Consider the following 12,515-nt stretch of genomic DNA (forward strand, 5'->3'; position numbering starts at 1 on the left):
GTATTGCTGGATCCAATTTGCTGATATTTTCTTGAGAATTTTTGCATCTATGTTCATCAGGGATAGTAGCCTATAATTTCTTTCCTTGTAGTGTCTCTATCTGGTTTTGGAATTAGGACTATGCTGGCCTCGTAAAATGTGCTTGGGAGTCTTCCCTTCTCTTGAATTTTTGGAATAGTTTGAAAGGATAGGTGTTATTTCTTCTTTGAATATTTGGTAAAGTTCACCTGTGAAGCCATCTGGTCCAGGACTTTTGTTTGTTGGGAGTGTTTTGATTACTGTTTCAATTTCATTAGTTGTAATCAGTCTATTCAGATTTTCTGATTTGTCATGATTTAGTTTTGGAAGATTATATGTTTTCAGGAATTTATCCCTTTTGTCCATATTGTCCAATTTGTTGTCATATAGTTCATAATATTTTCTTACGACCCTTTGTATTTCTTTGGTGTCAGTTGTTACTTCTCTTTCATTTCTGATTTTATTTATTTATTTATCTCTTTTTTCTTGATGGGTCTGATTAAAGGTTGGTCAGTCTTATTTATCTTTTCAAAGAAACAGCGTTTGGTTTTATTAATCTTTTGTATTGTTTTTTTCAGTCTCTATGTCATTTATTTTCATGCTAATCTTTATTATTTCCTTCCTTGTACTCACTTTGGGCTTCATTTGTTGCTCTTTTTCTAGTTCCTTTAGGTGTAAAGTTAGATTGTTTATTTGAGATTTTTCTTACTTCTTGAAGTAGGCCTGTATTGCTATGAATTTCCCTTTTAGGACTGCTTTCTCTGTGTCCCATAGATTTTAGGTTGTTGTGTGTTCATTTTCATTTGTCTTAAGGTAACTTTTGATTTCTTCCTTGATGTCATTGTTGACCCATTCATTGTTTAGTAACATGTTGTTTAGCCTCCATGTGTGTGTGTGTTGTTCATTTTTTTTCTTGTGATTGATTTGTAGTTTCATACCATTGTGCTTGGAGAAGATGCTTGATACAATCTCAGTCTTTTTAAATTTATTGAGACTTGTTTTGTGTCCTAACATGTGGTCTATCCAAAAAAATGTACTATGTGCACTTGAAAAGAATATAATCTGCTGCTTTGGAGTGAAATGTTCTGAAGATATCAATTAAATCCATCTAATTTAAGACACTCGGTGTCCAGGGTTTTTCTGGGGGCTGGTCACATAGGCAGCCTGTGTCCGGCATGTACCAAAATTCCAGACTCCCTGAAGGAAAACAGGTATTCGGCATAAACCATATGATTTGTGTAAACAGTTAGGCATAATGAACCACTCTTATCATTTCTGAGAACAGTAGGAAGCCTCCTGAACCCGAGTACCCAGCCAAGGGCCAGCCTTGTAAGCAAGACTTTGTAAGGATAGCTAGCAGTCAGGCCTGCTAGATTAACTCTTTTCTGCACACAGGTATTAACAAAACTGCCATTTAAGCATAGAACAGGCTGTGGAATAGGAATAACAAAGCACATGGAATAGTGGATCCAGTCTGAACAGACCAGATTTCTTGCCAGGATTCCCAAAACCTGGAAACTTCTACAACTCTAGACCCAGAAAGTGTTCCAGGGAAGTAGAGTTCTGGTCAAATAAGTTTGAGAAATGTGGTGTGCTTGCTCTGCCCTCCTCTGAGAGGATCTATACATTTGCATATTAGAAGTATGAGAAAGTCTCTAATATGGAACACTTAAATTTTGTTTAACTCAGTGTTACTCTTCTTAAATTTAGTGGGAAGCCCCTCTCCCCTTACATCCTCGTTTGGGAAACACTACCCTACCCCATTGGTTGAGGATACCTGCCATTTCCCTGGGAAAGAGAACGGACCTCTGCTAGCCATCCAATCTCTTGTGTGAGCATTATATGTCACATATATGTATGTGACATAAACTGTATGCAGTTCTTATTGCAGAGTGTGGGCTCAGTCATTTTCAAAACTCTCTCCTTTGTACAAGCCCTAGTCAGAGATCCTGCCGAGCACTATGTGTAGAGACATGAACTCTACAGAGAGAACATTGGTTAACAGGGTTCGTCTCTGGTATGTTGTTCATTAGTAGAGGCAATGTTATACTGAATATTTACTAAGAAAAGTAAAATGGTAACTTAGTCACGTGTAGCATTTTTGGGTTACCACTTTCCTGGAAAACACTATATATTTGAGCACAACTTGTGTTGCTTTCTAAGTAGCCTTTCTCTGCATACTTGTAAAAGGTTTACTTATTTTTGCTAGGGTATGTATAGCTTTGGGTCTCTGTGTTGATTTTACATGCATTACAGTGAGCCTCTCTGACTGGAGGTTGTGTTATTTTTTTTTTAATTCTGTTATGAGACTGCCAAAGCATAAGGTTGCTGCTGATAGTGAGGTTCTGGGCGTCAACTGGTGTAGTAGGTGAATGATAATGACCCTTGACCTCCAGATTTCTCACTTAGCCCCAACTTACTTTTGGGTTTCATATTCTTGTTCTTTGAACTTTTGAGGTTCTATATCTCTGGCACAATTTTCCTTAAAACTACAGTGATAAATTTGAGTTTCTAATGGTCAGTTATTTATATACATTAAAAAAACAAAAAAACTTACTTTGAAGAGGCTCAAAGCAGTCCCTTAATTCAGTTATGGTCCTTTCTTCCTTTCCCTTTTCGTGTCCCCTCCCTCCCTCCCTCCCTCCCTCCCTCCCTCCCTCCCTCCCTCCCTCCCTCCCTTCCTTCCTTCCTTCCTTCCTTCCTTCCTTCCTTCTCATTCATTTGCACATTCATTCACATATTTATTGAGTGTCTACTCTGGGCTTTGCTTTTTACTTCTTGTAGTAAATCATAAGAAAAAATAAGACACAAATGTGAGCCGTAGGAGATTATGGTCTAACAAGAAACATAAGAGATGGACAAAAAACAATCACAATACAGAAAAATGTTAATTAAATGCCAAAAAAGAAGCAAATAATTTATTCTGGAAATTTATAGAAGGAGTCATATGACTTTAGGGCATTTCAGTGAGAAGAGAAGATATCGTTAGTATTTGTAGATCACGGTGTGGAGGGCACGGTTTACTCTCTCCCCAGGATCATGATGACTGCTGTATATTGTGGACGAAGAATATAAGCTTTGTCATCAGGAGGACCCCGCTTGTACAGAGGCTCTGGATTTTGCTTAGGGACATTAGGCAGGCACACTTCTGTCTCTAAGCCTCAGATTTTCTCATCTGAAAAGCGGAGGGAGATAAGAGTATCTACCTTCCTTGGGTTACTGTGAAAATTGAATCTAATAGTGTGTGGGCAGCATTTGGCACATAATGTATGGCCACGAAAGCTGTAATGGCTGCCCCGCTGCGCCGCCGCTGCGCCCCTGCTGCCGGCGTTAACGGCTTTCATAAGCTGCTGCCTTTAGCTGGCTGCGAAGGCCCAACTGCTAGTGCACCTAGGCATTTCGGTTTGTCACCTTTGGAGAGAATATCTTTATTTTTGTCTTAGAAGGTCAGTTTGCATGTTGAGAATACATAGTTATTGGGGAAACCAGGGTAAATGATCCAATCTGATGCTGAATCTGGTACCTGTATCTAATAAAACATGATATATGTCATATTTTATGCAGGTATGCGTGTATGCATTAGGTGTGTGTGTATCTGTGCAGTATTTTCCAAGTTGCTAAGGAGATCCTTTGTCATTTGCAGGTCGGCGGAAGCAGAAGTGGGCTGTGGATCCACGAAACACTGCGTGGAGTAATGATGATTCGAAGTTTGGCCAGAGGATGCTGGAGAAGATGGGGTGGTCTAAAGGAAAGGTATTTTGGAGAAGAGCAAAGGAAATCAGAACCATGCAAAGAGATTACAAGTTAGGAGAATGCATCTTTCTTAGGAGGCAGAAAAAATTATGTTTTGGTTCAATAAGTGATTTTGGAGAAATAACTAAACTGTAGTGACCTGTGATTATAAAGTTAGAAATGTGAGCTCTCTTTATCATTTAAACTGCATGATTAGCATCTTTCATTTTTCATACACAGTGCCTTTTAATTAGTTGTACTTGGAATCATACTTAACCATCAGAGTTTTATGTTGCTAAGAGTAATATTTTATTCCCCTTTATAGCTAGACTACACATTTTCTACTGTTCCTCACATTCCTGTTATTCCTGACCCAGATAGAACTTCTACTGATATCTCTACACTTACTGGTTCTTGTCAAGGTCTTTAATGACTTGTTGCCAAATCCAATGGACCCTTCTTTGTCCTCATGTTAATTAATCCCTTAGCAGCATTGGACATAATCGACTACTTTCTTCTTGAAATACCTCTGTCTTGACTTCCTCAGTACTGTTTTCTCTCTTGTCTTTTTCCTTCTACCTCACCAGCCACTCCTAAATTTGTTGCTGGCTCTTTCCCCTCCAGACTTGAGCTTTGGAGCCTCAGGCCCTTTTCTATACTCTGCTCAGGTGAACTCATTTATGCCATACCATGCTTGAATTATCTAAATGTTGAGATTATCTACTTCTGTTTCTTTTCTGTAGCTAGTCCAGATCTGTCCACAGCTCCAGATTTATAAATGAATCAGCCTGCTTGACATTTCCACTGGAGTAGTTGTCTCAAGTTTATCACTTTTATTATAAAACCCTTGATACCCCGGATCTTTTTCTTCTTAACTTTCTCCATTTTTGCGAATGGTACCCTGTCTACCTACTTACTCGTGCCAGAAACCTGGGAGTCATGCTTGGTTCCTGCATCTCTCCCTTTCTGCGCCCCTCTCTCCAGGGCATCGTCCTGGTCCAGCCACCGCCATTGCTTGCTCTGATCACCACAGCAGGCTATCTCCTGCTTCCCTGCCTCCCTTTGTTGCCTCCTCAGGGCCATTTGCCATATGACATCCAGAATGAACTTTTAAAATACAGTACAGAAGTTAGACCATGTTCAGTGGTTTCCCACTGTTTTAAAGACTAAGATCCAAATTTCTACCATAGCTTCCAAGGTCCTGTGAGGTCCAGCCCCTTGATTTCCTCTTTATTCACTGTGCTAAAGCCAGCCTTTAGGTTCTGCAGTACACCGAGCTCTCTGTGTGTTAAGGAGTGTTAATTAACACAGGGGATTTGGAGTCCCTTCTTCCCCTTTCTCAGTGTTGTTTTGTAAAATTAGTTAATGGGCAGAGCCATAGACTCATAAGACCTCCGACGGGCTTCTAATAGTTTTGTGTCAGAACTCTGATTCAGACCATTAGAAAAAGGCATGTTCTCCATAGTGTTTACGTGAGCCTTCAATTAGGTCTCAGGTTGAAGAGTCAGTATTCATTATTGTAAGTGCATTTTTTGTAATACAGACATGTCTTACGAGAACTCATTAGACTGTATTCTCTTTGAGGGCGCAGGTAATGCCTTGCTTCTAGACATTTAGTAATTAATTGAATGATTGATGAGGGAAGATAGAGATAATCATTCTTTATACCTGATAAAAAAAAACTAACTCTTTTTGTGTTTAATCTTCACAGGGTTTAGGGGCTCAAGAGCAAGGAGCCACAGATCATATTAAGGTTCAAGTTAAAAACAACCACCTGGGACTTGGAGCTACAATCAATAATGAAGTGAGTGACAGTGTGTGCTGGGGGTTTTCCTTGCATAGACGTTTTTGCAAATATATAAATTTTAAGTCAATCCAGTTGATCAGATTTTAACTATTCCAGTGTGTATCCCCCGTGTTTTGGTTAAGTTTTAGCCCATAGCTGAGCTGGCTCTTTATCATGAGCCCTGTCCTCTTTTTCTTATTGTCTTCATTGGGTCCTTTACTTGCTTATGAGTAAGAGATACAAACTACAAGTAGTTTTATTGCTCAACTTTGCAAAAACTATTCTTTTTATAGAAATACTCATTTCAGGACAGACAAGAATTTTTCTCTTTACCTGTGTTCTAATATTAGCTTATATTATTAAAAGTTGCTGACATTTAGTTTCAGAAAGAAATTAAAAGATTCTTCTGCAAGGAAATGGTGTTCTTTTCCTGTACTGTTGTGTTTCTAACTGTTGGCATACAGCAGTTAAATTTATTCACATTTCCTTTTAAACACTGATACTTTGTAAATATGACACTGTAATTTAAAATTAATGGCCTATCCTACCATGCTTTTCATTTCAGTATTATTTTCTTTAGAAAGCTTTGTTCTTAAATTTTTACAACCGACAGAATCTGGTAGAAAACCTTGAGAATTTCTTTAGGTAAACTGAGTTACTTTGGTTAGTTCGGCAACAACGAGTAGTAGACTAGATCAGCTAAAAATTTCTGGACTAACAACTAAAATTTTAAATTACTAAAGAAGGAGTTTATGTAAGGTTACTTTTGAAGGTAGCTGTTGAGAGGTAGATATACAGATGTACTTAATTTTTTAGGAGAAACATTGCCCAATAAACCTATTTAATGTGCCTTAACCTTAAACAGTCTTAAAATAGTGTGTATGAGGCAAATGCCAACATTGACACCTTGCTTCCCACTGGTTTAGATTGTTTTGGAGATGTTCATTCTCTCTTAAAGCCAGATTCTCTTTGTTATAATGAACTTATCGCCTTACAAATGGATGCTGACTGATTCAAGGAACTTGGAGTTCTTTCTCCTCCCTTCCTCAGTGTTATTTTGTAAAATTGGGGTCCGTGCCAGCAAATAGAATTGGGTAAAATATTTGAAGTTCAAATGAGCAAAGGAGAGAGTCCCCAAGTCCATCACTGCTTTATTCCTTTAACTTACATAATTTTCCCTTAGTGAGAAAAAAAAATTTATTTTGCTTTATTTTAATATTTAGCACACAGGTTGCCTGTTGATTATTTGACTATAAATTGACTATTGATAAATTATCCACACTTGAAATCAGGACTGAAGCTTCCAAGAAGCTCATTTTTAATACCAAAATAAATACATTGCATTTAAAATTTACATTATATTATTTGAATTTATACAATAACATTTTGATGAAACATTTAAAATTTCATGTTAGCCACCAGATTTTCTTGATCCCAAAATATATCTTATCTCAACCAGTCTGTAGGTAAACTACAGACTTGCCTCTAATTGATTTTTTTTTCTTTTTTGTATTTTCAGGACAACTGGATTGCTCATCAGGATGACTTTAACCAGCTTCTGGCTGAACTGAACAATTGCCATGGTCCAGAAACAGCAGGTAGGGGAAATCTTTGCTTTGCTAGCCATTAGATTTATAAAAGACATAATCTCTCATTTTAAAATATTTTATCTGCTATTTTTACTGTAAGCATTACATATCCGAAAGTTAACTGAAACTCTTAGAAGCAGTCTTTTTTGTTTATATTTTAATAGTGCTTTCACTGCATGAACCTTTCTCATTGCATGAAAAAAGCAAACACTTTTTTCTGATTTAAGAGTTTGAGAATGGCAAGATAAATCCATCAGTTTGCAACCTCAAATAGCAAAATGAAGAGATCCTTGAGTGTATCTAAAAACATATTTCTAAAATACAAAGCAAGAAATATCAATTGGGACCATAAATTAGCAGCCAGCAAAGGCTTAATAGAAAACCTTTTTTTGCATTTATTCTACTTAATGAAATTGTTTTCCCTTTTAATGTATGTAAGAAATTCAGATTTCTGGCGTATAGTAGAATTTGTTGCAAGGGGCTCGGTACTAGAAATTGTACTTCCAGGCTGTGGGAAGTAGAAATGAAACAGTTGAATATTGGGCTTTCCATGTTAAATTAACAGAAAGAGTACTATTGGGGGAAGGGCATGGATGGGCCAAACTTGTGGGCCTTTGGAATGATTGTAGAATTTAAAGGAAGTTTTTTATCACATGGCTATTTGGAAGGCAAGGATGTAACTTCAGTTAATTCTGCTGGATATTCATTGAAGAATCTAGACTATTCTCCTGCAGACATTTTTTTAATTGTCGTAAAATACACATAACATAAAATTTACCATCTTAACCATTTTTAAGTGTGCAGTTCAGTGACATTAAGTACATTCACATTGTTGTGCTACTATCATCACCATCCATCCATCCACAGAACTCTTCATCTTGTAAAACTGAAACTGCCCCCATTTAACATTAACTGCCCATTCCTCCCTCCCTCCAGCCCTTGGCAGCCACCACTCTACTTTCTGTCTCTGTGAATTTGACTAGTCTAGGTACTTCATGTAAGTGGAATCATAGTGTGTGTCCTTTTGTGTCTGGATTATTTTTACTTAACATAATATCTTCCATGTTGTAGTATCTGATGTACCATTCCCTTCCTTTTAAGGCTGAATAATGTTCCATTTTATGTACTTACCCCATTCTGTTTATCCATTCATTCATCAATGGACACATCTTCTTGGCTCTTGTGAATAATGCTACAAACATGGGAATGTAAATGTCTCTTCAAGTTCCTGTTTTCAGTTCTTTTGGGTATATACTTAGAAGTGGAATTGCTGGATCATACAATAGTTCTGTGTGTAAATTTTTGAGGAACTGCCATGTTTTCCATAGTGGCTGTACCATTTTACATTCCCATCAACAGTGCATATGGGTTCCAATTTCCCCACATCCTCACCAACACTTGTTATTTTCTGGGGGTTGTTTTGGTGGCCATCCTACCTGGTATGATACCTCATTATGCTTTTGATTTGCATTTTCCTAGTGATTATTCAGCTTGAGCACCTTTCATGTACTGTTGGCCATTCATGTGTCTTCTTTGGAGAAATGTCTTATTGAGTCTTTTGCCCATTTTTGAATCAGGTATTTTGTTTTGCTTTGTTTCTTGAGTTATATTCTGCAAACATTTATATAAGGAATTTCTATTCCCTGTACACAGTGTTTGGCATGTAGTGAAGTCAAAGGGTGTTTGTTAAGTTGAAGGAGAAAGAACTTTGTGGAATAAAATTTAAAATTTAGGCTTGAATTCAGCAAACATTTATTGAGCTTTGTGCTGGATATGAAGTTAGACTTGAGGATATGCAGATGTATGAGACATAATCCCTGCTTGGAAAGTAGCTAGCAGGATATACAAGTAATTGGTAAAATTACAGCATGCATCTAAGCATGTAGGAAGATATATTGCAGTGCTATGGATGGGTGCAAGCCCAAAAGCATCAAGGGAGAGGTACTCTGTACTTTTGCTTATCAATTTGGACTTCTTGTTGGAATCTATAACTTGGACAATTTTCCTTATCCATGGCATAACTATTAGAACTATCCTATGTGTGGTCCTACATAAAAGATGGTAATTTGTTAGCCAAAGGAAAATGTTTTGTGAAAACTGACTGGACTGGTATTAGGAAATGCAGGATCTATGCAGCAGTAAAATTCAAGGACATTAGCCCTTACTAATTATAAACAAAAAATCTTTATATTTAGGATCACATTTGAAACCAGTAGAAATATAGGTTTATATTTTCTATTCGATCTGGCAAATTTTTCTCAGCATGCTTCTGAGATTTATCCCTGATGTATTACTGAAGTGCAGTCAGTGAAATGCTTAATGTGACCCAGGAAACTCTATTATTTGTCAGGAAGGTAGTAACTTGCATGACAGATTCCAAGCAGTGGTGCCTTGTTCTTGGGCAGCCCTTCCACAGGTTCATCTGTGCAGGCTGATTCTTTCTTTTCTGCATAAGACTTAGAAGTAAGTATCTTGAGACATTGGCAGAATAGTTACCAATCTGTAGATTAAGTTCCACCTCAAGACCACTAGAGGGTGCTGGTAGCCCTGTGATAGCGATCCTGCAGTTGGTGGCCTGCTTCCTATCTTGTTCAGTACTGTCTGAACCAGGCCTTGCTAAGTGCCAGTACCAGTACTGAAAAGCCTTTAGGATATTCCTTTAAGGGAAAACCTATCAAAGACATGGACCTGGAGAGCTAATAGATTATTTTGCTGCCATGTCATCTATGGTAAATACAGTATCTTTACCTAAGTGAATTTTTGGTCACAGTAAAGCTGAAATTATTGCATTAAAGCTGAAAAGTGGATGACACAATATAACCCAATAACATATTTTTTGCTATAATAATATTTTTACTTTCTTAAGATTACTTACCAAATTCACACAAATTACCTTTTAATTAAACAGGTTGCATACTGGACCATATGAAGAGGACTCTTCCTAGAATCTTGCAAAGATTCTAGAAATAACCCTTATCTCTTATGGGACAGAAAGATCAGTATATTCTTTAAATTTTAATTTTTTAAAAATTGTCTTGTCTTATTAGTTACTCTCTATCAGACTCAACTTATCTTTTTGGTGGACTTAATCTCATGGTTTTAGGAAATGTTAGTTACTTCCACCAGATATTTTGTTCCTTATGATTTTAAAGTGGGGTGCTGATGACCTGTCATCCACAGAGGTGTGGTTTAGGATAGGGATCTTCAAATGTTTTGCTCACATATCCTCTAAGGGAATTTCAAAATGCTGTATACCTTATTTCACATTTTTATATCAACATCTATTATGCTTTTAATCATAGCTTGAAATAGTTGCAAAGTACTATAATTTCTGGCCTATTAGGAAATACTGGCATTTTAAAATAAAACCATTATGTTAATCCCGAATGTATTCAGTAGATAGATACCAGAGCAATTTGATACCCATTGTCATCTGTTTAGAAATATGCAAACAAGCCCTTAATAGTCAGGAATATTATATTCCTAGTTCCTTTTCCTGTGAAATAATATTTCTATTGCATGTACCCCATAGTATTTTATATTAATAGATTTTTAAAAATTTATCACCCTGCCACAAAGTAAACACATAAAGTTTTGGTTTGTTTCTAGTAACCTCAAGGCTTTAAGTGTAAATATTTTTCCTTTGGATTAAGTTGTTATTTCAATTAGTATATTATAATTACTAAAACCAGAAAATATATTATAAATTTTGTTAAATAATTATTAGAATAGTAAAATCTTTTTGGAAGTATATCTCTCGGTGAGATGAATTGGTGTGGGGGGGGGACTGCTTTTCCCACTTTGATTAAAGGATGCTTCCCTGACACCAGTACTTTGGCTTGTTCCTTTTTGTCTCTGCTAAGAAGAGAGTTGTGCCTTTCTTTTGTCAAGTGGGTGGGAGACATGTGGGAGAAGTGGAGAAGGAGAAGCAGACTGATGCATCCACTCCGAATCAGAGCGGATTTAGGAAAGAGTGCACATGGACAAGTAGATAGAAACTGATTCCCCAAAGGTCTGTCCTTGTTCAGATATGTTTTGGGAAGTCTGTGTCCTGGGAAGATGGAGAAAATAGATCCCCAGGTGGTTCTTACATCCTCCAAAGTGAGAGAGCAACTCCGCTAGGGCACAGTGTAGTGGTCAAGAATGTACAGGCTCACTCATATCTGCCTGGGTTTGAATCCCATCATAGCCCCCTCCTAGGTGTGCCTTATTTAACCCATCTGTGCTTCTGTGTCTTTCTGTGAAGTAAGTTTAATAATCATAGCAACTACCTGATAGGGTGGCTATAAAATGAAATAAAAAAATGCATAGAAAGCTCTTAGTCTAGTGCCTAGTACTTCATAAGCCTTCAATTGACAGTAGCTATGCTGATAACTTGCTAGGTGATTTGTGTCTGGAACATCAAAATTGAGAGTGTTATGTGCCATATGAAGTGTTTGGCCACAAAAAGAGAAGAAAAACTTACTAGTGGGAAGTCTTTTTTTAAAAAATCACAAACTCTTCTTGGGAAGTGACTGTAGAAGAGCCTGTTTCAGGTTGCTGATATAATTAGCTCATGTGAGGCATTGTCTGAAAGCTTTACACATCTATCTTTGCATTGTTAGAGTCTTACTCTATAATTTATACTTTGCTTTTGAAATTACCAATTCCTGGGAGGAATTATAGTTAACATGTTGTTCGACGGACATGAGCTTGTTTTGCTCCAGTATTAAGGCAGAATTTTCCTTTTTCTGCTATATCTAACTTCATATTTTTATTTCCTTTCAACATAACTACAGGAAGATTCAGTGTCTTTCCTACCTATGATGTTCTGTTTCTATTACTCTGTTAACTGAACTTGATGAATAGATATCGATGAGGGAATATATGCAGCTTGTTACTATCCTATAATTGACTCTACCCTCCAGATCTCCTTGCTCTGATATTTCAACCGAGGGACTTCTTTATGGCTCACATTTTCTTGTTTTGTCAAAGAAATAACCACATGACTTTGTTCCTCAATGATTTCTTTTTGTTGTTGTTTTTGCCCTTAAAGGTGAGCCTCCAGTGAAACCTAGTATTTGAGGCAGGAGCTCGGTGCAGCTCTGCTCCTTTACACTCTGCCTGATTCTCATCTCTGATCTGGTTTTTGATGATCGTTAACCTGTCTTACCTTTATTCACTTAGTTTTCTTTATTTTTATTGTTGACATTATTACAGATGTCTCCATTTCCCCTGCTTTGCCTGCTTCCACCTGGCCCTGCCCCCCCCCACCTTTATTCATTTTTTAAAGAACTTTTTATTTTGAAATAATTACAGATTTATAGGAAGTTGCAAAAATAGTACTACAAAGAGCCCTGAGTACCCACCACCCAGTTTCCCCCAAAGTAGCTGTAGTGTAATATCAAAAT

General features: G+C 37.1%; 1 protein-coding gene across 1 annotated transcript in view; it reads left to right on the forward strand.

The window, feature by feature from the left end:
- PINX1 (PIN2 (TERF1) interacting telomerase inhibitor 1) overlaps window positions 1–12,515 on the forward strand; it is a 79,793-nt gene that overhangs the window by 3,528 nt on the left and 63,750 nt on the right. Inside the window, exons 2-4 of the mRNA XM_081136698.1 lie at window positions 3,662–3,771; window positions 5,462–5,554; window positions 7,056–7,134. Of these exons, the coding sequence (XP_080992824.1) occupies window positions 3,662–3,771; window positions 5,462–5,554; window positions 7,056–7,134 (282 nt within the window). The remainder of the gene's footprint in view (window positions 1–3,661; window positions 3,772–5,461; window positions 5,555–7,055; window positions 7,135–12,515) is intronic.

Source organism: Miniopterus schreibersii (assembly GCF_964146895.1).
Source record: "Miniopterus schreibersii genome assembly, chromosome: 4".
Taxonomy (NCBI): Eukaryota; Metazoa; Chordata; class Mammalia; order Chiroptera; family Miniopteridae; genus Miniopterus; species Miniopterus schreibersii.